At 48.6% G+C, this 25,624-nt stretch overlaps 3 protein-coding genes and 1 long non-coding RNA gene across 4 annotated transcripts; 2 read left to right on the plus strand and 2 right to left on the minus strand.

Annotated features, from left to right (window-relative positions):
- On the plus strand, positions 1-1,965 carry LOC123043913 (uncharacterized). Its single transcript, XM_044466506.1, has 5 exons — positions 1-243; positions 334-484; positions 582-931; positions 1,061-1,130; positions 1,576-1,965. The coding sequence occupies exons 1-5, from the start codon at positions 119-121 to the stop codon at positions 1,585-1,587; spliced, it is 708 nt and encodes a 235-aa protein (XP_044322441.1). The 5' UTR covers positions 1-118; the 3' UTR covers positions 1,588-1,965.
- Positions 1,966-2,164: 199 nt separating this feature from the next.
- Positions 2,165-4,833, minus strand: LOC101290610 (beta-glucosidase 26). Its single transcript, XM_044466505.1, has 10 exons — positions 4,500-4,833; positions 4,313-4,388; positions 4,108-4,179; positions 3,928-4,015; positions 3,604-3,847; positions 3,391-3,506; positions 3,040-3,257; positions 2,923-2,954; positions 2,702-2,804; positions 2,165-2,593 (listed from the first exon to the last, which is right to left on the minus strand). The coding sequence occupies exons 1-10, from the start codon at positions 4,794-4,796 to the stop codon at positions 2,313-2,315; spliced, it is 1,527 nt and encodes a 508-aa protein (XP_044322440.1). The 5' UTR covers positions 4,797-4,833; the 3' UTR covers positions 2,165-2,312.
- Positions 4,834-12,763: 7,930 nt separating this feature from the next.
- LOC123043914 (CTL-like protein DDB_G0274487) lies at positions 12,764-16,168 on the minus strand. The gene is made up of 4 exons (XM_044466507.1): positions 15,945-16,168; positions 15,563-15,814; positions 13,730-14,641; positions 12,764-13,641 (listed from the first exon to the last, which is right to left on the minus strand). Exons 1-4 carry the CDS (start codon positions 15,966-15,968, stop codon positions 13,210-13,212), a joined length of 1,620 nt encoding a protein of 539 aa, XP_044322442.1. The 5' UTR covers positions 15,969-16,168; the 3' UTR covers positions 12,764-13,209.
- Positions 16,169-23,289: 7,121 nt separating this feature from the next.
- Positions 23,290-24,544, plus strand: LOC123043915 (uncharacterized). The gene is made up of 2 exons (XR_006419720.1): positions 23,290-23,950; positions 24,065-24,544. It is a non-coding gene; the product is annotated as an uncharacterized lncRNA (long non-coding RNA).
- Positions 24,545-25,624: the final 1,080 nt, after the last annotated feature.

A 25,624-nucleotide genomic window follows, 5' to 3' on the forward strand; every position in this document is an offset into this window, starting at 1 on the left:
TACTGCTACCATCCTATTCCTTCCCCCAAACTTCTCAATTCCCCAACAAAATCCAACACCGCCACTGCCTCCTCTAGTCCTCTCCCACATCACCACGGCCTGCCCCCTTGCCGGCGACATGAGAGCGGCCCCCGCCACCGCCTCCGGCGCGGCGGCCTTCCCCACCCCCGCCGACGTCGCCCTCGCCGGCGCGCTGCTCTGCCTCGCCGACTCCCCGCCCGCGCCGCTCCTCCCCACCGTCAGGTAGGTAATCATCCGCCGTACCGCTACTGGTTTTCCGCCCGCACCCGCTTCCGCGTGCTCACCGCCCCATGCGCGTCTCCGCAATTGCAGCGACGAGCTCCCCTCCTACTCCGGCTCCTCCTCCTCCTACTCCGTCACCTCGGCGAGGTCGTGCGTGTCCGACGCGGCGCGCCGCAGCCGCCCCATTGACCCCCTACGCGTGCTCGCCGTCATCGCCTCCCTCCGCCGCATCGACCCCAAGGTAAGCAACAATCGCTCGTCTGCTAGTTCGCGGTTTGTCCGCCGTGCCTGTCTTCTGTAGTGATGTGCTGATCGATGGTTCTGGTCGGTGGCTCTAGGTACTGGCGCAGGCGACCAGCAAGCTGTTCCAGGGCGAGCCGGCGAAGAGGCGGAAGGGAGTGTGGATCGAGGTCATCAACGGCGAGGAGGAGGACGGGGAGGAGAGCGAGAGGGCCAGCGTGGTGGCCAGCGAGGGGAGCACCATCACGGGAGCCGCGTCCTCCCGCTCCACGGCCACGTCGGGGAGATGCCGCCGACCTCCGCTGGCGAGCGGTGGTTGTGAGAGTCTGGTGCGGAGAGCGGACTCGATCATGAAGTGGCTCTCGCGGCCGAAGGCGGCACCGGCCACGGAGACGGCCATCCGCGCCGCCGTCGGCGACAACGCTGTAACCAGCAAGGCTCTGCGCTGGTGAGTAGGCCAATTCCTCTAACCAACTATCGTATCTGAAGATGTTCTGAAATTTGTTGCCTGACTCTCTGTTTGTTTTTTTGTTTTTTGTTTTTTGCGGGGGCCTGACTCTCTGTTTGGAATCCGCAGGTTGCTGAAGCAGAAGAGAGGGTTGCGTCGTGCAGGCACTGGTGGCCGCCCGGATCCGTATGTGTACATGGTACGTGAAATCTGTGCCACACAGTTTGCGTTTGGATGATGATTTGATTTCTGAAGGTAGCTGAATATAAGCTATGACTGAATCAATATAACTGAGAGTCAGTGTCCAACTTCTAGATAGAGTTAGGGAGTTGTTACTTATTGGAGTAGTAATTTCCAGTTACCAAGTAGAGAGCAAGTGGAATCTGAAAACCATTGTAAAATTTGATTAACTGATCCTAGTTCCACTCACAGCCTCAGTTTTATAATTCTGGAAGCCCCATTAATTGAACCCTGAACCCCGCAAATTTTGTGGCAAGCTTGATGTCTGACGATCAACTTGGTAATCCAGGTCCTTTAGTAATTATTTTGATCACATTCTGAGACTTCTAACTTAGCTGCATGCCTACTTTACTTACCAATTCCCAGGCTTCTCATGTATACTAATTGTTTCTATAATTTTTCAGATTGCAGGCTGAAGTGGTGAAGTTAAGTAAGCTGTGTTATAGCAAGGAGTTGGCACCTATATATATATCTACTGGAAAGGTCAAGTTAGCTTTTGAAGAGTATTTAGTAATTTCTAGCACCTGCTGTTTAATCGATCCAGTTTTGCCTAGCCTCCCCGCAGATAACAAATGTAGGATAGGGATAGATATTTACGTGTTCGCAATAGCTTGCAAAGCACTGGTGAAAAGCTCTTGGATAGAAAGGTAAATGGATAGTCATATAGATGGCAGTTTCATGATTATGAAGTCATTATTCATGTATGTTGAGAATCAGTATAATCCTCGCAAGAAGCATGAGAAATAATTGGTACTGTTGGAATCAGTATAATAAAAATATAATGAGTTCAGTTTCGGGGTAGTGGTTTGCAGAGAATTTATCATCTGGCTTTCCTCTGTGAGGCCATGTGGTATGCTGTTGAAATTGTCTCATTTGATATTATGATATTCAATTATTTCATGTGCTTCAGTTTACCTAAACTGATCTGCTTGCGGTGTTTTGACTCTTGGGAAACAAGACTTAGAAGACATGTCTTTGCTTCCCATTGTAGTATTATATATAAGGACGGGCAAAGCCACAACCTCAATGGCCTTTTATTTCAAGTTTCTTAAAAGTCTGAGGTGCTATGATAAACATACACTACGTTATGATTTATTCTAAAAGTTGAAACAACTGATCCTCCTGGATCCTGTTTGCAATCCTAGCTCCTCTTCTTCTCCGAGAGCATGTTCTTGAACCACAAGGCTGAGTCCTTGGGGTACCTCTTCAGAGTATTGAAGTCCACATAGGCGATGCCGAAACGGGCAGTGTAGCCGAGTCTCCACTCGAAGTTGTCAAGCAGAGACCAAGCGAAGTACCCAACCACTCGGGCGCCATTGTCTATCGCCTTCTTGAGCTCGGTTATGTAGTCTCTGTAGTAGCGGATCCTTATTGTGTCGTGAACACCGTCAGCGATGCTGACGTTGCCCGGCTGGTCCATTCCTGTCAGATCATAAGCATTGATCATTTGTGTCCTTGTTAGTTGAGAACGACAAGTTATAATTTGTTGTTTAATTGAAAGAGACAGTTATCAGTTGAGATCAGCAGTACCGTTTTCAGAAAGGATCATTGTAGGATTTCCATATCTTTCTTTAACATAGGTCACGGCCTTGTTCATTCCCCATGGCACAATGTAAAGCCAGTCGGAGTTTGCCTACATAGATTCAACCAATTTACAGTTACAAAAATTCCTCAGAGGCTCTGCACTACTCCACGTACGGAGTACTACAGTATACCCATATTACATAAGATAAACCTAGAACTGCACTTACACGAGGTCCAATAGGCACACCATTTCGTTCATCTGCAAAGACATACACATCATGAGGATCTGAGAATGTGAAGAAATATGGAGCAGAAGGATTTGGAGTGAAGGTGCAAGATCTCACAGACAAATCCAACATGCCAATCATCCTGGTAACTGACCGGCGTCAGGTTCCATGCCCCTGGGTCCTTCATGTAGTAAGAAGTGTACTGGTTGATACCAACATAGTCAATGGAGCCTTTCACCATCCTGGACTCGTTGGTACTGAAGCCCGGCAACCTGTTCCCGACAATCTTGAGCATCGACGATGGATAGCGACCATTGGTAATGGGGTCAAGGAACCTGCTAGGATAATATATATTCAGTTTGCATGCCTCCAAACAAAGTTAGTGACAGTTGGTGGGTAGACCCTGTGTTGCAATCTGAACTTCTGAAGCAAAATTTTATCCTGGATGAAATGGTTTCAGGGTCTTACCATCCAATGTGGAAGTCCCTTGCCCTCTGCGCCGCACCTTGATCCGCGTTGCTGTTGCTGTGAGGTTCGTACCACACGAAATCCAGGAGAATCCCAATCCTCCCCTTCTGGTGAGGCTGTTAAATAGAATGAACACAGTTCACATTCACTCCCGGGCACTGCCATCGAATCTATGGGCATTCAAGTGAAAAATGACTTAGGTACAGTCTCTACCTGATACTTCTCACGGTATCGCTGCACCGCTGCGGAGTGCGAAAGGATGATATTGTGCGTGACAATGTACGGCTCAGTCCTGGAATCGCCTCCTGCAGGGCACTTGGAACACCTCCCCGGCGCATGTAAGCCATTGTCATAGCCCAGAGCGGCGATGACCCTCGGCTCGTTGAAGGTAAACCAGTTCTTCACCCTGTCTCCGAACACCTTGAAGCAGAACTCGGCATAGTCCGCAAACGCGCCCCTTTTATCAAAGGATATCGCATCAAAAGACATGCTTAAATTCAACTCTGAAATGTGGAAACGGGTGTCTGAAATGCTTACACAATCTTTGGGCTTAGCCAGCCTAGGTACTGCTGATGGAGGGCCAGTGGGAGGTCATAGTGGTAGAGGTTTACATATGGGGTGATGCCTAATCCACCATTATATACAAGGTTTAGTTAAATCAGGATTCTGGACCCTGATGCTGAGAGCTTTTTGCCCAGGTGCAGAAAATTCAGTTACCTTGCTGGAGCATGTAATCTATGAGCCTGTTGTAGTAGTCTACTCCTTCCTGGTTCACCTTCCCAGTCCCATCTACAATTTTATTATGCACAACTCTACATCAGAAACTACTTTTGATCCAGGCGAAAAAATATTGGATCGAAAATTAGCAAGCTGCTGCAGTTGGAGGAGGGATCAGGACACACACACACATATATATATATACCTGGGAAAATCCTGGACCAAGAGATCGAGAACCGGTACGCGTCGAAGCCCATGTCCTTCATTATGCCCACATCCTCCTACACACACCTCGGAATGAAGACCTCTGTCAAGCATCAGGACACACCAAGAAACACCAGAAAAACATAGCAGTCAGGACGATTGTTCATTCAGTATACAGTTACACACACCTTGTACCTATGGTACTCGTCGACCGTCACGTCGGCGGTGCCATTGCCGGCGATCGTCCCTGGTATGGCTGCGAAGGCGTCCCAGATGCTGGGCCCTCGGCCGCCCAGCCTCGCCATGCCCTCCACCTGGTACGCCGACGCGGCCGTCCCGAAGACGAACCCCGCCGGGAAGCCCTGCCGGCTCAGCCCGCCGGTGTTGTGGATCTCCGGGTTGGGCCCGTCGCATTGCGCCAGCGGCAGCAGGTGTGGAGCCACCGCCAGTACTACCACCAGCAACAGTGCCGCGGAGGACCTCATGTCTGCCCGAGCACCGAGGAAGGAGGAATGACGGGGACACGGGCCCTGCCTTCCGGGCTTTATAGAGCCGAGCTGAGCCCTCGTAGCTAGGCTCCTGCTGAGTTACTGATTGATTGTCTTCGCTGCACCGCATCAACCCTTTCGTGCAGTTGAGTTCGAAGCAAGGTTGTCACGATCGCAATCCGCATCTTGGAATCTTGGTCACGATTCTGATGGACCGTCTCGGCTATGATGCGACGTGGCCTTGATGCTAACACGTTCCAGGTGTTACTATCAGTGGCACGTAAATGCCATTCTCCAAGGCTCCAAGCCACTGAGCGGCGACGGTGACAGGTTGCAAGGTGCAAGCATATACGGCAAGGCAACGGAGTGAATGTGTGCAGGGCACGCGCCACACTTGGATAATGCCTGCCGTGCTAGCTTTGGTAGTGTAGTTACTCCTGGTTCAGCTGGGTTGGTGGCTAGAGACCTGCAAACAAAGGGTTGGTGGCTAGAGTACAAGAGTACGCATACGGTGCCTACACACGTAACACACCCGCATGGCCAGATGTGCGACTCGTTGGACTTGAACTGCGCTAGGCAACAATTTTCGTGTGGGAGATAAGATGGGGCTATAGCACACGTGCCTAGGTCGGGGCGGTATGGGCGGCACGGTAGAGGAAGAGAAGATAACGTGCGCACCGACGGGTGCGGTCGCTCCGGTGGAATGGAGGTCTCCTGCGCGACCACCGGCACCGCCGACGCGTGCAAGTCTGGGGCCTCCCTCTAAGCCCTTTCGTCTCCCCGGCGGCACGAGGCGTGTGCGGGGTGAGCCGCTCGCGGTTGCGCGCACGGCGTCGCGATCCGCCGGGCTGTCTGTCGTCGGTTTTGGCAGGCTTCGCGGCGCGGAGCCGGCAAGGCACCGACGCTCGTGGATAAAAACGTACTTGCCCCATCTCTCCACCGGGATGCACTCGCTGCTGGGTGGAGAGATTTCTGTTTCACGCGCCGCAGGTTCGTTTGCGAGCGATGGGAAGATAAGGTGAGCCGGAAGAGGGGAGGCCTCGGGCAGCCGCATGTGCGAGCGATGGTGCTGGTGGGACAGGATCATGCTTGGTTGGTTTTGTTTGTGCGCAAAATTTAGTATGCAAACGTCCTTTCAAACAAGTTCAAATGAAAAAAGTACATGCAACAGGCCAAGGGAAAAAAACATTTTTTTCTAGAAATACACTACAAACACACACTCACGTACACTCGCCCGTCCCTATAAACGCACTGACGCATGGACACACATCATATCTCTATGAGCATCTTTAAAAGACTGTGCTGTCAAATCTTAAGATTAACGAAGTTACCATAGTCGTTTCGCTATCAACGAAAATGTCGCCTCCTACTGAAAGAACATTCTATATTTATAAGAGATACACGTGTCAAACCTGAATTTGATCAATAATGGATGGGGTACACATACATCAAGCGAAATTTGGAGCTATTAGAATTCAGAGTTCAGCTTGGCTATTCGGGTCTATGCTAAGGTACAAGGTTGAAAAAAGAGCTAGGCGCAAGAGAGACGGTTAACCTTAGCATAATGTCTAAGCGTCCTAGGCGCAGCCTAGGCGGGCATAAAATTCTGACCATCAGTTTGTATGTGGGATATTATATGTGTATTGATATCAGTTTAGAGAATATAATTGAGTAAACTGTCAGCTATTACAGTTGGAAGATTGTCAATTTAGTCTGTCACTGCAATATGACATGATTTCTCATTTGAGTGGACAATTTCTTGTTTGACAAGCCTAGAGTTCTACTTATCCGTAGGCAAAGCGTTTGGTCATTGCCTAGTGCCTACCTAAGCGTGCCTAAATGCCCCTTAGGTGTTGCATTTTTCATTATTTGTCCTCAAAGTTGAAAGTAGATCAAACATGGCATGTTGCTCCCGGTTAGCCACAAGGTCGATCGCCGCCTCTCTGGCTGGCTCGCTTCTTTTCTTTCCCGGAGAGGGAGGTTGACGCTTATCAACTCTGTGCTAGCAGACATACCGAGTTATTTCATGTCTTGCTTTCCATGGCCCAAAGAATCTCTCGCTAAGCTAGATGGTCTACTTCGAGCGTTCTTTTGGCAGGGTAAGAACAAGATTAAGGGTGGGCAATGCCTCATGGCTTGGGACAGAGTCACCCTTCCCCGGGCAAATGGTGGTCTGAAAGTTAGGAATCTGCAGGCGCATAACCAGGCCATGATATGTAAGTTTGTGGCAAAAGTCCTTCGGTCTTCCCCTGTTTTCGTTGGTTTGCTTCATAGTACTGCAAGGATTCTTTACCTCATGGTGTTAGCAATAGAGACACGGTCATGTGGAAGGGCTTCAAGGACTGCATCCCCTTGGTCATCTCTTCTTCTTGCTGCTCTGTAGGTGCTGGTACTCATGTCTCCTTTTGGCATGATCAATGGTTGCACGATGGAAGGCTAAGGCACATTTCCCCGTCTTGTACCTGTTCGCTCGCAACCAATACTGCTCTGTCCAATCTCAGTTCACGGAAGGCAATTGGAATGTACGTCTGCACCCAAACCTGTACCAAATGGCACTCCAACAACTTATTTTATTGAATCAGCTCATCGCGGATGTGGCCCCTGACAGTTCGTGCTCGGGCATCCGTGTTCCCTCGTTCGCTGGCAACAGGCTAAGCACAGGTCATTTCTATCGGTTACTCACCTTCAGAGGTGTGCACTGGGATTTCGAGCCTTGGATTTGGGATCCTATAATACCACTAAAGCACAGGGTCTTTCCACTAATAGGAAAAGGGCCTAATGTGAAGCACATTAGTCCCGGTTTGTAACAGAACCGGCACTAATGTGACCATTAGTGCCGGTTCCAACGGCTAGGGGGGCGGAGCTCATTAGCCGGTTCGTGGCGAAGCTTTAGCACCGGTTCGTGTCATGAACCGGTACTAAAAAGAGTGGTGGTAGAATGTTGTCAGAATGGGGCCCGTCTAGCACCTTTAGTACCGGTTCATGCCACGAACCGGTACTACAAGTCGTCCTACATATAAACCCTTCGTCCAGCTCGCTCTGTTCTTCCCCATTTCCCCTCTCCTCTCTGTTCTTCCTCTCTTTCCCCTCGAGCTCATCACATATTTTGCCCAAATTTTGTCAAGATTTGAAGGCCCCATCCATTCAAGTGATCACAAAGGTTAGCAACTTTATCCTTTCATCCCTCATTGCTAGATTAGCTCTTGCAATGCTTTATATAGTGATTAATTTGTGGGTTTTAGTAATTTGGGAGGAATTATATGTGGTAGTTTATTTGATTTATATGCAATTTGAGCTTAAAATAACTCTTAGTTTGCATATGTAGGTGTGGTTTACTTAGTACCTTCCCGTCTCCGTCGTAACCACCGTCGATCGTCCACACCGACCCGTCGCCGGCACCACCTTGTGGTGAGCCTCTTGTTCTTATCTTTTTTATATAAAAAATCATGTTTGTGTGATTTAGATATATAGTTAATTACTTCTATAATTATCTTACCCATACGTTGTTTGTTATACATAGTGCCATGGTTTTGATATCCGTCCCCGTCGGCCCTCATCCTCGTGTTTATGACAAATTATGCCCATCAAGTTGACATAGATATTTTTATCTAGGAGGTATGTGAACCGGAAATTCCAACCGACCCTATTGTCGAGAGGTTAAATTTAGTTGAAAGAGAAAACAAGTATTTGAAAGAAAAATTGAAAACAATTGAGGGGAAGAAGATGGAATTGGAGTTGCATGTTGTCGATGTCGTCGATGATCACAAGATCAAGATGGAGAAAATGCGGTTGAAGATTAGAAAGATTAGAAAATATGCCATTGATAGTGAGGCTTGGTATCATTATGCTGTTGGATCAATTGTTACCTTAGTTGCGGTCTTGATCACATTTGTTTTTGCATTTAAATGCTTCAGCTAGAGAGTTATTTGTATGTTGCATTTAAGTGTTGTATGAACTTTATGTATGAACTTGTATTAATTTGGTCTATTCGGTGGTGTGTAATGAAGATGCGCCGGTAATGGATGTACGATGACCGATGCTCTCCCCAGTTCATTGATGGCGTGCATACTTTTCTGATTGCGGCTAAGGCAAACAAGCGGGCGGATGGTTTTATGCCTTGTCCATGTACTGGTTGTAAGAATGATCACAATTACTCTAACTCAAGAACCATTCACGTCCACCTGTTTGAGTTTGGTTTCATGTCCCACTATAATGTTTGGACCAAGCACGGAGAAAGAGGAGTTATGATGGAAGACAATGAAGAAGAAGAGGACGACGATAGCTATCCTGGCCATGAGTTCCCTGAATACGATGATACTGAAGGAAATATGCCCTAGAGGCAATAATAAAGTTATTATTTATTTCCTCATATCATGATAAATGTTTATTATTCATGCTAGAATTATATTAGCCGGAAACATGATACATGTGTGAATACATAGACAAACTGAGTGTCACTAGTATGCCTCTACTTGACTAGCTCGTTTATCAAAGATGGTTATGTTTCCTAGCCATGGACAAAAGAGTTGTCATTTGATTAACGGGATCACATCATTGAGAGAATGATGTGATTGACTTGACCCATTCCGCTAGCTTAGCACTTGATCGTTTAGTATGTTGCTATTGCTTTCTTCATGACTTATACATGTTCCTACAACTATGAGATTATGCAACTCCCGTTTACCGGAGGAACACTTTGTGTGCTACCAAACATCACAACATAACTGGGTGATTATAAAGGAGCTCTACAGGTGTCTCCGAAGGTACATGTTGGGTTGGCGTATTTCGAGATTAGGATTTGTCACTCCGATTGTCGGAGAGGTATCTCTGGGGCCCTCTCGGTAATGCACATCACTATAAGCCTTGCAAGCAATGTAGCTAATTAGTTAGTTATGGAATGATGCATTACGTAATGAGTAAAGAGACTTGCCGGTAACGAGATTGAACTAGGTATTAAGATACCGACGATCAAATCTCGGGCAAGTAACATACCGATGACAAAAGGAACAACGTATGTTGTTATGCGGTTTGACCGATAAAAGATCTTCGTAGAATATGTAGGAGCCAATATGAGCATCCAGGTTCCGCTATTGGTTATTGACCGGAAACAGTTCTCGGTCATGTCTACATTGTTCTCGAACCCGTAGGGTCCGCACGCTCAAGGTTTCGATGACAGTTATATTATGAGTTTTGATGTACCGAGATTGTTCGAAGTCCCGGATATGATCACGGACACGATGAGGAGTCTCGAAATGGTTGAGACATGAAGATTGGTATATTGGACGACTATATTCGGACACCGAAATAAGTTTCGGGGGTTATTGGATATATACCGGAGAACCGGGGGGTTACCGGAACCCCCCGGGGGGTTAATGGGCCACTTGGGCCCAAAGTGGAGAAGAGGAGGGGTGGCCAGGGCAGGCCGCGAACCCCCTTCCCTCTAGTCCGAATTGGACAAGGAGGGGGGAGGCGCCCCCCCTTTCCTTCCTCCCCTCTCTCCCTTCCTTCCCCCTCTCCTACTTGGACAAGGAAAGGAGGGAGTCCTACTCCCGGTGGGAGTAGGACTCCCCTTGGCGCGCCCTCCTCCTGGACGGCCGCCCCCTCCCCCTTGAACCTTTATATACGGGGCAGGGGGGCACCTCTAGGCACAACAATTGATCATTGATCTCTTAGTCGTGTGCGGTGCCCCCCTCCACCATATTCCTCCTCGATAATATTGTAGCGGTGCTTAGGCGAAGCCCTGCGACGGTAGAACATCAAGATCATCACCACACTGTCGTGCTGACGGAACTCTCCCTCGACACTCGACTGGATCGGAGTTCGAGGGACGTCATCGAGTTGAACGTGTGCTAGAACTCGGAGGTGCCGTAGTTTTGGTGCTTGATCGGTTGGGCCGTGAAGACGTACGACTACATCAACCGCGTTGTTCTAACGCTTGCGCTTTCGGTCTACGAGGGTACGTGGACACACTCTCCCCTCTCGTTGCTATGCATCACCATGATCTTGCGTGTGCGTAGGAATTTTTTTGAAATTACTACGTTCCCCAATAATGGTATCAGAACCTAGGTTTTATGCGTAGATGTTATATGCACATGTATAGCGGCATAGCCGCACACGTACGGCTGTGGAGTTGCACACACCTACCGACATAGTAGCTCACATACGACTACGAGAGTTGTTCACACGCGGTAGAGTAGTCGCACACGCGCGGCGAAGGAGTTGCGCACTCTTATCGACATAATAGCCCATGCATGATTGTGGTGGTTGCACACTCTTGTCGACATAGTTGGCATGCGTAGTAGTTGTAGTTGCACACATAGTAGTTCGCAGTTGGATACGATCATTCAAAAGTTGCACAACACGACAATACAAAGATGGTTAAATGATGTCTCGTGCTTACATTTCTTACTGAAATATAGCTAGACGGGCGACATTGTAAGATCGATCAAGTACTGATGCACACTGGAACACTGTCGCACGCATGAGCACGGAGTTGCATAGTCTTGTCGGTATAGTCGCGCACGCACGACAACGAACATACACACTCTAGTCGGCATAATAGCTCAAGCATGACTACGAGAGTTGCACACATGTGGCGGCATAGTCGCATGCGCACGACCATGGAGTTGCACACTCTTATCATCGTAGTAGCTCACGTATGACTATGGAGTTGTACACTCTCGTCGGCATAGTCGCACACGCGTGACAGCAGAGTTGCACAATCTCGCTCGCGTAGTCTCACACGAATTGTTGTGGGACGTGCTCATGCCCGGGCGCGAAGTTGTACACTCTTGTGCATAGTCGCACATGTGTGGCCGTGGAGTTGCACAATCTCGTCTGCATAGTCACACATGAATTATTGTGGGAGGTGCTCACGTCCGGCCGCGGAGTTGCACACTCTCGTGCATAGTCGCACATGCGTAGCCGTGGAGTTGGCACATTCTTATAGGATAGTCTCTCAAACACGGTTGTGTGGGCTGCACACGCACGACGACTATCAAGCAGTTGGCCAGGGCACCGGGGCAACAGATGAAATTGCACATTTCACTGTTAGAAAGTAGTATGGGGTGATGCCATTAGTGAAAACTGCATGTCCACAGTTAGAGAAAAAGTTGCACCTCGACTGTCAGCTAGTTGCACATCGAGGCTAAACAGTTGCACCAAATGGAGACTAAATTGCACACTAAAAAGTTTGTCGAAACATAACCATGCGGGATCTAGTTTTGAAGAACACGCCGCGAAGGTTCCAACGATGAAAACGGATCTTACGACGCGTAGTTTGAAAGTTATGATTTTTTAAAAAATTTAAAAACTCAAATTAAATGCGTTCACATTTATCTACATGGATATTTTTATAAAACTTTTCTGTTACGTGTACTTTTTCTAATATATGAATTAAAATTATTTTTCTTATATTGATTAGAGGGAATAAATTATTACCATTTATAGATTAGGGACAACAAAATTCTATTTCAGGCCGGCCGCTCACGATGCCCAGCGAGCAGCCGGCCGCTAGGTAGACTCGCCGTTAATTCTTTCTATTGTCTAAGCGCCCATACAAGCACCTTTGCATTGTAGATGCCCTCAGCATGCTCTGATGAGTTAACATTCCTGTTTTTTTTTCTTCTTTCCCATGATCATCTCACTGCCCTCGTAAGCAAACAGAACCAAAAAATAAATAAAAAATCTAGACGTAACATTCGGAGTATGTACTATTCACCTACCGCGCTGTGTTCCACGCATCATTATTGCGTAAACCGACCTGTGCAGAATCGTTAATGCCACTCATCAGTCGTGGCTGTCGACTAGTACCATGCTCTGTTCGTAACTTCAGATGTTCTACGCCCCTCAACAACTATCCCGGTCCAGTTCCTCGTCATGTTCTGTCCAGAATTTCAGATGCTCTAAGCAGTAAGCAATAGCATCACAACAAGGATCAGCCAACACCCCCGCTTGCCATCTGATGAACACACTAAAAAGATGATCTTACAAGAAAATATTCACATGCCATCCTTGTAATCACGGTGACAGTTTTTGCTAGACGAATAAATAAATATACCTGAAAGATGAAATGCCCAGGCTTCTGCTACCACTAATAACAGCTGAAAACACATGCCCAAAAAAATGGAGGAATTTACAGAAAAGTCAAAAAGAGTTGGCCCTAGTACTATTTTAGACACCAGAGGACAACATCAACCCATGCTCCTCAGTCCATAAGGCTCGACAGCGTGAGTACTACGACTCGCTGCATGGGTCATACGACATCCCTTCTCCGATCATCCTTCCTTTCACGCGACGCCGCCGCCGGTCAACTCGGCCAGCACCAGCAGCTATGGAATGACATCGCACGATCCGGTTCTTGGGCCAACATGTTCTTGCCTGTACACGGCGGCGGCGGCGGCGGCCGGGGTCAGGCGGCGCTGACGTGCTGGTGCGGGAACCGCGGGGTGGGCGCGACCCCGACGGCGTCCTGCCCGTCCTCCTCCATCTTATTCAGCCGCTCCCCTATGGGGCTGTCCTCGAAGAGCCGGGAGCGGGGGTTCTCGGCGTAGCACACGTAGTAGCAGCCCACGCACGCCTGCGGCAGCGCCATGCCGATCCGGGTCATCAGGTACCCCACGTAGAACGCCATGAGCGACACCGTGGCCGTGTAGTGCTTGTGCGTCACGAAGGTCCACGACCCGGCCAGCGCCACGCACAGCGCGCCGCTGGTCACCCCCGTCAGGAAGCACACTGAGCTCGTGATGTCCGCGTCCGCCAGCGCCGGCATCCCCGGCTGCCCCTCGAACTGGTTCCACGTGCTCCGCGACGCCTGCACGAACCCCCTCCCGTACGCCGCGATCTGCACCATCAGTTTCACAACTAATCTTGTCAGCTAGAGGAGGATGATGATGATTGGAAGCGGAGTGAAGATCGCTGGCTTCGCTTACATGGACGAATGCCCAGCTGTTGCCGAACTCGAACACGGCGTTCATGACGTTGAGGCAGCAGTGCGCGCAGGAGAACATGAACTCGTCCTCGCCCTCCAGCAGGTTGAGCCCGCGGGCGAGGATGCGGAGGGCCTCGATGGTGGGCACGAAGAGCGAGCCGAGGCAGGCGCTGCCGAGGTTGTACGACAGCGCGCGCTGGAAGCTGAACTGCACGCTGGACTGCATGCCGCGGAGGTAGTAGAGCGCGATCACCCGGCTGGCCGTCAGGTTCGCCACGTTGCGCATCACCTCGGCGGTCCACGCCAGGCTCACCACCAGCGCCAGGATGGTCAGGCCGGGGAACCGGAAGTTGACGGCGCCGATGACGGCCACGCACCACACGGAGATCCACACGAACCCGGCGGCCACCATGAGGTACGCCGGCCCGTTGAGGCCGCGGAACTTGTCCACGGGCTGCACCGCCTTCTCGAACACCCGCGCCGTGAACCCGACGCGGCGGGTCACCCAGCACGCGTACAGCCCGGTGCCGATGGAGAACACCACCAAGGCCACGCCGAGCCCCACGGTGGCCGGCATGGAGAAGCACATGAGCAGGGAGCCGACGGCGAGCGTGACGCCGAAGGCCGACCAGAGGATGACGGTCACCATGGCGCGCGGCCACGCGCGCACCGCCTTCTGCCACGCGAACGCCAGCAGAATGCTGAGCGCCACGGCGCCCTCCACGGGGGGCAGCCACTGGCGGAGCAGGCTCTGCTCGCGCCGCGCATTGCGGGACCGCGGGTCCTGCACGATGTCCTTGACGGCCCGGTACACGAAGAAGCCGACGGCAAGCCCCGCCGCCGCCAGCTGCAGCAGGAAGAGGCACAGCGTGATCTGGTTGGTGTACACGCGCGAGTTGAGCGACGCCAGTGGCTGCAACGAATTAAACAACCAGTTAACTCGAGACCAGTTGGATTAGTAAAGTCATTAGCTAGCTACTTTAGGCTAGGCTAACGGGTAGGAGGTTGGGCGCCTATGGAATATTCGATATTTTAATCAAGATCATACTACCAAGATTCGATTCGATTCGATTCGTGGTACATTCTAGGTGGATATTTTAAGAGGCCTTTTAACGCTTAAGTTACCCGTGAGTAGATTAACTAAAGTGACACGTTAGGCGGCATTGCTTTGATTAGCAAAAACAAATCGTCTCAAACACTACAACCCCCTCCCCATTACCCATCCTCTTGTACTCACTCTAGGTAGGAGGATGGTCGTTTGAGCTTTGTTAAAGGACTGCTCCAATCGGTGATGAATTATTTGGTTGTTGCTGTGCTTCTACAGTGATAACACACTAATCGAAATATCTCAACCTACAGCATGTCATCAACTGCCTTTCAAATAAAAAACAGTGTTCTGCTTGTTCTAAAGAGAAATCAAGTGCAACTGTCGGCATCAAACTAGAACCGAGACTTTGTTTGGAAAAAAAAAGAAGAGATGGTGTCAATGTAGCACTGCATGATTCAACCCAAACGCACAATTTGTTACGCGAAAATGTCAAGTAGGTGAGGGGTACGGGGCTGTGCCTGTGCACATTGCAATGCCGACCCAAGAGTGGCAAGCGGAATTATTGTGGGGAGTACCCGCGTACCAACCAGACTGCTGCTGTGCTGGGACGGCTGACTGTCGATCGCACTCCGCACAGGCGCACATGCCCTAGAAAGACCGGAGCCTATCTATCTATTGACTATTTGTGCAAGATAATTTGACAAGAAATCGAATTGGAGATTTGATGGGCAAAACGAGCGGTCAATTGGGCATTTTAGTAATTGGGATTCGGGGGACGGGTCGTACCTGTGGTGGGGTCTGCTGCATGAGCGGCGGGTAGGCCGCCGCGGGCGGCGGCGGGTCCTCGCCGCCGGAGGCCACCGACATGGGCGGCGGCGGCGCCTGCGTGGTGACCTGCAGCGGCGCCACGGGCCGCTGCGCCTGCAGCCTCGACACGGCCGCCGCAGGCTCGTCCATGACCACCACCTTCACCTCCCGCTGCCCCGGCGCCGGCGCCCGCCCTCGGCCCCCATCCGGCTGCTGCCCCTGCCGCGGCGCCTGCACACACACACGCCACGAGAAACAACACGGAAGCAAGCAAACTCAGAGACAGCCGGCGGCGTATCGCCCGGAATTAAACCAGGCGCGATCTTTCCGGGTGGGCGGATGAAGGAAGGAAGAAACGTACGGCGTTGTTGTCGGCGGCGCCCATGTCGCGCGCTCGGCGGCGGCGGGCTCAATCGGGGCCGCCGCGTGGAGCAGGCTTGATGGCGAAGCGGGGAGGGGAGTGGCGGTATGGGGAAGGGAGGGGGGGAGCTTTGGGAAGCGAAGATTTGGCTGGCGTTGGCCAGTGAGAGAGATGGCGAGAGAGAGAGACGGAGCCCAATCTGTGACCGTTGCTGTGGCCTTTTCGCTCGTGCGGGGAGGGAGCCTGCCTGCCTACGTATCGCGGCCCCTGGCTGCGCGAGCCGCAACGCAACTGCGTGGATGGGCGCGGCTGGGGCCCGCATGGCAGTGGGTGCGTGCGCGCGTGGGTCTGACGCCGGCGCGTCACTGTTGTATTTCGGGCGTTTTTCCTTTGGTTGGTGGGCGTTTTTATGATTTTGTTTGAAAAAAATCTCTCTTCTTTTTTTTTTGGAGAAAACGTACCAATGGATTTTAGTGCATCTTTTTCTTTCCTTCGTTTTTTTAGATTGTAGTTTGTTTTTTAGAAATGGAATTTAGTGCATCTTTGAACCAACCATCGACATTCTGGCATTTTTGCCCAGGACTATGTGACTGCAAAGCCACTCTTGTTTTCTAGTCGAGTTTTTTGTCGGTTGACCGCGCGCTGATAAATTATCGAGAGACCGTTTTGTCTGAGCATCCATGAAAGGAAGCGAAGTTGTTGAAACTCGACAAGCCGGCTAGCAAATCCAACTAAATAGCCAATGTACCTTTTTGGGTGTATCTAGTCCAAGAAACAATGCTGCTTCGGATGGCATGGATCGATAATTTTACAAGGAAATACTTATGTTGCATGTCAAAATGACGTTGAATTTCCCGAGGTATTTATGAAGGTTTTTTAGAAATAAAATGCTTATGAAGTTATGTTATGAGAATATATTTATCGCGCATTGTTTTGCAGGTGCAATAAGGGACAAAATGGATATTGCAAGAAATGAGTAGCAAGCAGTGTGAGCAATTAATGAAGAGGAAAAAAATTTAAACAATACTAAGAAGATTATGTTATACTGCAAATGAGGAAATTCACGTGCATGGTTTGCAAAAGGACTTAGCTTACTGGAAAATTAGGACGTCATTTTTCTTTTCATGCTGCGCTGTTATATCACTTCTTGTCATTCCCTTCAATGTATCTCTTGTCTTCTTCATTCCAATGTATGTGAACCTTTATTACATAATTTTAAGGCAAATCGTCTCACTCAAATCATTAAGCTGAAAGAAAAAAAATCATTACTTCAAAAATGAAATAAAGATCAAAATTATTATTATTATTTAGCGGAGACCAAAGATTTACATTATCTCATTCATTACGAAGAAGATAGTTGTTATGTTATTTACGAAAAAAGCAGACGAAAATTACTATAAATGCTCACAAAGGGGCACGACCCCCCGTCGGCCTGACTATGAACACAAAACACATACATGCCGTCGAGGAGGGGACCCTTGTCGAGGTTGACTGCACATGTCATCGCCACCACTCCTCCCAGAGCGAGCGACTTTGACCTCACCGCAAACAACGAGCAATAGTGCCCTTGCTGCAATAACTTCACAAAAACATGCATTCATCTATGCCAAACAGACGCCCCAGCAATAGCGACAAGACAACTCAAACTCGGAAGACGGACTCACTCGGAAGAAAAATGTAGGGTCCCGTCGACCAGGACTTCCCTCGAACACCATTGATTACATGTCATCATCACCGCCTAGGTTCCTCTCATGCAGCTCCGAATCCGCAACCACACAACGAGATAGAGGAAATCCGCCGAACACGTTGGAAAGAACTGATAACAAATTCCCTCATGCCCGTCACATATCAACACCATTATCGTTGCCAACTAGACGCCACACCAAAAGAAGGAGAGCAGCCACCCCTCAAACCCACGCGAAGCAAGCCGCCATCGGTTTTGTCATCCTATCCGCTACGAGAGGATGTCTTCAAGAAGAGAAAGACACAACAACAACACTGAGCTAGGGAGAGGGGAAGCAATCTCAAAATGATGCCCACAACAGGAAGCGGCGCCCAAAGGCGTCGCCGTCGCCGACTCGGTCCATACGTCCAAACCGGGACTTGAACTCGGGTGGGCTGGCAACAATCTCAACTGCCCGGCCAATGAGTCGACGCCCCGTCCTCACATTAGCTGCCTTTGAAGCATACGGCAAGTCCTCCCTGCGGCGGACATGGGTGGTCCTTCCACGCTGTTACATTTTTGGCTTTCCACGAAACCTTGTTTTGTTTTATCGTGGATCGGTGGATGCTCCATGATTGCAATGCTGATAAGTTGTGATCTCCTTTAAAAGAGCTTGCGATGTGACGGTAATTGTATTTTATTTTCCTTCCCGGGAGTGAAGATTCACCGAAAGAAAGACGAGACAATCATTGACATGACGACCATGTCATGGGAGTGTTGTGCACACTTGCATGGGAATCACCCGATCATCAACACGTTTCCTTGACAACAGAGAGGGAGAAGAAGAAAGCAAGGGTAAAAAGATGCCTTTGGTTATACACTTCACAAATGCATTTGTGCGTGTTCCATGCAGGCACGAACAACCTACAAGGAGTACCATGTACAATGAGCGCCAAAAATAGTAATGCTGCACAAAAAATTCGGTAGCATTAAGTTTCTTTTTGGGATTACTAGTAATCACTGACAATAAGTAAGGGCATCTTGAAGCCGGACCCGTAAACCTCCCATAACCGTTCGAACCACATTGTCCGGACCTGGAAGCCATCCAACGCCGACCTGTATCGGTCGCGGGGCGGTCCGGATGCGATTTCTCCCGCAAAATAGAGACAAAAGTATGAAAGGTTGCGGGAGTCTGACACTCGAAACGTAGGACGCCGACACCCCCCGCCCATCGAATCCCTCCTCCCGGTCCCATTTCCTTCCACTACGCCCTTTCTCCCCCTTACTTTGCATCTGCACCCTCCACCTCTGCCATCGCTATTGTTCGTCTCCGGCCGCCACAGAGGCATTGCCGGACGTTCGCACCTAGCATCGACGTGCCCGCTCACCGTTCCGACGGAGTTCCGTTCGTACCTGGTACACTCCGCCCCCTTCGGACGATCTCCACAGCGGACACCACGCCCAGCAGATGTTCGGTTAAATGTCATTGAGCTTATTTTCAAATGCTATGTCGTGTTTTTAGAGTACGAAGGATGGTGAGCTACTCGATCATGGAGGATGATTTGTTGTGCGATGCATGGTTGGCTGTATCCGCGAATTTCATAGCAGGGCCAGAGGGCTGCCCTTCTGGGAGGAAGCGCATGAAAAGTTTCATGCAGGAAAGCACATTAATCCCTACGACATGTACATTATTCAGCGACACAACGTGAGGTCGTTGTCGTATCACTGGCGCGCTATCGAGGTCAGCGTCATCAAGTTTTGCAACTTGGTTAGTCAGCTCGAGGCAAGGTGGCCATTGCGCGCGGACATGGAGGAGATAGTAAGTTTTACTTCCTCTTGCTCAACTTAGGCTGTGTTCGGTATGTAGGAATTTTACAGGGAAACTATAGGAATTCAGAACCAGAGGAAAGTTCGACAAAGCGTCGTTCGGTATGCAGGATTGGCAGGGAGAGATTACACAGGAAAGGCTCCACAGCCCTCAGTTTCACAGGAAAAAAAGAATCCACCCGATTCTCATTTTCTGGGCGGAGTCCCGAGGCCATGCAAAGGAAAGCAGCATGTGTGCCTGTACTGACTCGGTTTAAATGCCCATAGCTGTACAAAGTGACATGCACAAGGATAGAATAATGAGTTCTGCACTACCTTTTGTGACTAGGGTCCACACGTTCCTTTGTTTCTCTTTCCTGCAATCCGAACACCAAATCTCATATCTTCACCATAATTTCTGATTCCAATGTTTTAGCATTGTATTCCAGTAGCATTCCTGCATCCTCTATTGTTCCTGTAGTTTCTTCAACTCCATACCGAACGGGGCCTTATTGATTGATTGATTCATTCAATGTTGATTTACATATTATATGTAGCCCGCACGCGCCGCAGTGGTGTACCACAGGCCAGAGGGACGACCATTTACGTGCACACACCGTTGGATGAAGCTGAAGGAGAAGTATGTGTGGGAGGACATGGTCCGTTCATGAAAAACTTATTGGTCATCCGGGATCTAGTCGAATTTGAGATCTTGTTGTAATAGACTTAATTTGCATGCTATATGTGGATGATTTGTGTTATTCTATTCGAACTTTGATGAACATCGACCGATTTTACTTTAATTTCGTTTAGTTTGTTAAAATGTAGTTTGAAATGTATGCAGCCATTGCTGCCCCCGCATTCGTGTCCGTGGACTGATCTCCTTGTCCACAAATGGATGCGGGAGATTTTTTGCGGGTCTCCGTTGAAGATGCCCTAAGGCTAGTCATAATGGGAGTAACTTAGCAAGTAACATAATACACCCCAAGAAAACTTTGCTTATGTGGCATGTAGTTAATGAGGACAAATATGTTTGGAGTAACATAACATAACGCACCCCAAGGTAAAATGAATCTACTCTTGGTACATTCGTATTTAGACAAATTTAAGACAAGAATTTTGAGACGGAGGGAATACATCTTAATAAATGATGGCTTACATAATACTCCTTGTATAGCTAAACTTATGCATATAATTTATTGAAATTTGGAGTGCCATGTGCATCTTGAGACGATCAATGCCCGAAACACGTGCAAAACATCATTGAGCTGCAAAAGTAATAATAATTAAAAACAGCAGCGCACGTTTGGTGGGAGCCCTGGGGGGAGGCTCCGCTGCAGAGCTCCAGTCCCCAGAAGATCCCACCATGGTTCGAGCAAGCCAAGACATTGACTCCGAATTTTTTTTTTTGGCATCAAATTTGACCCCGATTTGCGCATGTGTCGTGGAGTATGGGAGTATATTATCACAGCTGTGGACGTGAGTGACACCTAAAAAAGATCGTCTCGATTAGATTGGATCGGACGGTCGTCTTCCCCCGGGAATGTGGCGCGATCGGGCTCGCCGTCCCTCCACCGCCTGACACACGTGAAGCGGCGGCGGCTTTGATATTCGCCGTACGTGAGCGTCGACGATGGCGACTCGTGTGGGCGACGGTTTCGTCCGCGTCCAAGGCTCCAAGCTGTGACGCAGCGGCAGCTAGGAGAAGGGTGTGATGGGTCCTGGTCTGACGGCGACGGCGATGTCCCAAAGGAGGCGACGGCGACGTCTACGTGGAGCTCCTCTCGACAGGTCGTTTTCCGGGGTACAAGTCGAGGACGCACGTGCACGTTATGCTTGGAGATTCGCGTCTGGCAGATCACACGTTCAGTTTGCAGACGGGTCCTGATCTTAATCTGCCGTGGGTTGCAGGTAAGGTCAGTGGCCGACCCGTCCGGATTAAAGTCTGATGTTTCCGTTTCTTTACATTCCTGATGGTGCCGTCTGCTGGGAGGGATCGCAATTACAGTAGGTACGTGGCCACCTAATATCTATCATCTCGATCGCTTGCTTCGTGCACGAAAGATTGACGGAGCCGTGCACGGTTTAGCAGCAGGATGTGCCATGCCGGTCGTTTTCTGCCAAGGTCAACAAAGATTCCTAACGCTAACTTCCTGCCTTTTTTTTTTTGAACTTGCTACAAACTTCCCGCTTTTTTTTTTTTGAGAAATTCTTCATTCAAATTACGAATCAGTACAAAGTAGTTGACTCTTACAAGCACACTGAAACGCAAACACAAAGGACCATGAACACCTAGAGTACCCTAAGACAACCATAACACAAGAAGATCTCCGGAGCCCTGTGTCATCATCCCTGAATCTTGAGAGAAGACCCCTGCAGTAGAAGAATCTGCAACCAGTCGCAAACAGGTCATCATCTTCGACCACGGTATAATTGGCGCCACACTGCTTCCTCCTTTCTTGACACCATCGCTGAGAGGGCATGGACATCAATCCAACACACCTGCAACAGTCGTCGCCATCTTTGGCTTTGAGGACCGCGAAAAGTGTCCCTTCCGAAAGGAAGAGAACTCGAGTCATCCGACCGGTCCAGCACCGCGGCCGGGCCATCTGCCCGGACAAAGCAGGATCTCCCACCAGCATCAGCGCAGAGGAAGGAGAAGAACAGTAGCAACAAATCATACCAATAAGGAAGAAGAAAGGTCTTCGTCTCCCTGCATCCATCGCCCATCTGAGGATCCAAACGGCCAGTGCCAATGGACCTCCAACCACCATAGCCCGCGACCTCGACAAGATCCGGGGATCCCCAACACCGCTGGCTCCTAGACGAAGGCAAAAGCCTCGCCTGACCGTGAACGGAGCCCGGAGAAACTTATTCCGACGCGACACCACCGCAACGGCCTCGGCAGCGTCTCCCTCAACCCTAACCCTACCACACGCCCACCTAAAGAACAGACCCGGGGTTCCCCCTCCCTCCCGCCGCCGGAGCGGCCGACGGAGAGAGAGGGAACCGGCGGCGTCACCGGCGGCGCGCAAGGGATCCCGTTTTGAAAAGCTGAAATCCGAGGAAGAAAGTTTTTTTTATAGAATATCCGAGGAAGAAAGGTGACGATGCAACTTTTTTTTAGGGGTAGTTTTTTTTTTGAGTTTTTGAGGGGTAGGTGACGATGCAGATGAAAAATAAATATTAAAGGCCATCAGTGAATAACCCACTAAGGTGGACTTGGGACCTCTTGGTTGTTTCTTACAAAAAGAAAGCGTAAACTAAATACCTGGACCATAATAAGCGTAAAGGCTATATCTTGCCTATAGCGAGTATTCCATTCACTGATTTTCCATTTTTTTCTTTATTTTTCTCTGTTTCTTTCTCGGTTTTCACAGGTTTTTTCTTTTCTTTCTTTTTCGGCTTTCTTTCTTATTTTTTGTTTTGTTTCTTTCTTGTGTTTCATCAGTTCACTTATTTTTTTGTTGCTTTCTCGGTTTTTGAATACATGGCAAGATTTTAGAAATACATGTTTTCACCATTTTTTAATACTTGATTAACATTTTTAAATAAAATATAAAAAATTAAATTCATGGTCAAAAAAGTTCTACACACATATTTTACATTTTCAAATGCTTGATTAATATATTTTTTAATGCATGGTCAACATTTTTTCTATACACATTAAAAAATTCAAATGCTTGATCAACATTTTTTTAAATGCAAGATCAACTATTTTTAATACATGGTCAACATTATTTATATATACATTTGACATTTTAAATGCTTGATTATCATTTTTTAAATATAGGTTTAACATTTGTTGAAGATAATACAATATTATCATTTTTAATACTCCCTCCGTCCCGAAAACATGTCGCGAGGGCAGTTTTGCAAAAAAAACCTCCACTTTCTCCCAACCAAACCCGCGCTCCTTCGTCGTCCTCCTCCGACAGAAGCCGCAGCTACGCTGCTCCACGCCGCCGCAGCTGCGCTGCTCCCTGCCGCTGCAGCTGCCCTGCTCTCCGCCAACGCAGCTCCCTGCTCCCCCGCCGCAGCTGCCTCCTGCTTCCCCGCCGCAGCTGCCGCTTGCCTGCCTCCCCAAGCTCCCCCCTTCCTCAAAAAAACTTCGATTTCCCCAGCTACCAGCGCGCTCTGCTCCAGCTGCGTCGGAACCGGCGTCGGCGAGCCCGGAGGCACTGGATCCGGACCACCACCAACAACCTAAAGGCCGACGAGGCCGACGAGCCCGATGACGACAGGAGATGCAGCAAGCTAAACGCCGACGAGCCCGACGACTCCGGCAAGCTAAAGGCCGTCGATTTGCGAGCATGGAAGACGACGACGACAGCTCCACAAGGAATACGATCGCGGCGGCGTCTTCTTCGCTGTTTCTCTGGTGGAAGACCCGTGCCTGCGACACCACGGCTGGGCTGTCCAGTGGGTCGCGCCTGCTCACTTGGCAGCAGCAGTGGCGACTGAACCTCTCTTCTACTGCAGCGGTTTTCTCCACTACTGCACATCATCTCCAAGTCCTATAGCAGATCATCTCCAGGTCTGAACCTCTCTTCGCTGTTTACTGAATTTACTGAATGTGAGATGGTTCAGACCTAGTTCTACTAGTACTAGTTCCACTGCACAGTTAACTGAATAATTTTGCAAGCACTAGTTCTACTGGTACTCCAAGAAGACTATGCCTAGCTGGAATTTGTGCCGTGGAAGGCTGAAGGTTGTTGGCAATGAAAAGTTCAGTTATCCTATGATGCAGTTTTGTCCCATGGTTGTTATTTGTTTCTCTTGGCCCCTGGTAATTACTCTTGGCCCCTGGTACTCCAAGAAGACTATGCAGTTATCCTAGTTATTTGTTTCTCTTGGCCTCATGAGTAGATGATTCAAAAACATCACTGATTGGATTGAAGAATGGATGCTGTAATTAAATTTGTCCCTTGGATTTGGTGATTTGGTTCTGCTCTGTTTATTTTGTTTGTGTTGCCCTGAGATTCAGTTATCTTCTGGTGGCAAAGGAAAGTTCAGTTATCTTCTGATGCAATTTTGTCCCCTGCTGTCATTTGTTTTTGTTGATCCCTGCTAATTTTGTCCCTAAGTGAACAATATCTCTGTTTATTTTGTTTGTGTTGCCCTGAGTACATGATTGATAAACTCACATGACTTAGATGATTGGAAATTGAAAAACAAGATATGGTGATTCTGTTCTGCTCTGTTGTTGTGTTTGTGTTGTTGTAAGATATGGTAATTCTTGTTCATACTTTACCAGCCATGCTTGGATTTGGGTCTCATGTACTCCTGCTATTTATGTCTAGCAACATGCACTAAGTTTTGATGAGTTAGGTAGAAGCCAGTGAGAACAAAAATAAGGACACCTGCACAACAAGCCAAGAAAAAATAAGAACACCTGGTATTGATAGCATAGCAGTGGCAAGTGGGTAAGAAAATAGCAAACCTTGATATCACTAGCACAACATTGAAGTCTGATTTATTCACAATCATTCCCTGGTGATATTTTGATCTTGACACTCGAATTAGTCTAAGAGAACAAACATATTAACTCCCAAAAGGTGAGTGACAGCCATAGAAACTCAAGTGAAAAATATTTAGAAGCCTAAGAGAACAAACATAAGAATACCTGCATAGAGAAGCAAAATAGAGTGAATACACAACAGATTCATGTGTTTTTTTTTTCAGGAACAGGAACAGAAACATATTAACTCCCAAAAGGGATTTGTTTTTAACTGAACTCAATAGGAATTGACTGATAACCACATAGTTTAAATTGCAAAGTAAGTAAATAATTAAGTAAGTTAGCACAAATTGCAAAGTAAGTTAGCACAACTTCGGTTTTAATCCAAATCAATTCAAATAATTCAAATAAATCCAAATAACCCAAATTAATTCAAATAACCTAGATAATTCAATTAATCCAAATAACCCAGATAATTCCAATAAATTCCAACAAGGAGTTGATATACAAGGGTTAGACAAGGCATACACAAGGGCATGACATAAGGGCATCTTTGTCCCCTCTTGACACAAGATTACACAAGACATACACAAGGAGCAGCTGACTACATGACATAAGGGCCTCTTTGCCCCCTCTTGACTACATTCTTTCTCTGGCCACTTCTTCCTTTCCCTTCCCTTTACTTTTCTTTCTTTTCCCTTCTCTAGCCAATTCTTTCCTTTCATTTTCTTTTCCTATTGCAATTTCCAT

Source organism: Triticum aestivum, chromosome 2B, assembly GCF_018294505.1.
Source record: "Triticum aestivum cultivar Chinese Spring chromosome 2B, IWGSC CS RefSeq v2.1, whole genome shotgun sequence".
NCBI lineage: Eukaryota > Viridiplantae > Streptophyta > Magnoliopsida > Poales > Poaceae > Triticum > Triticum aestivum.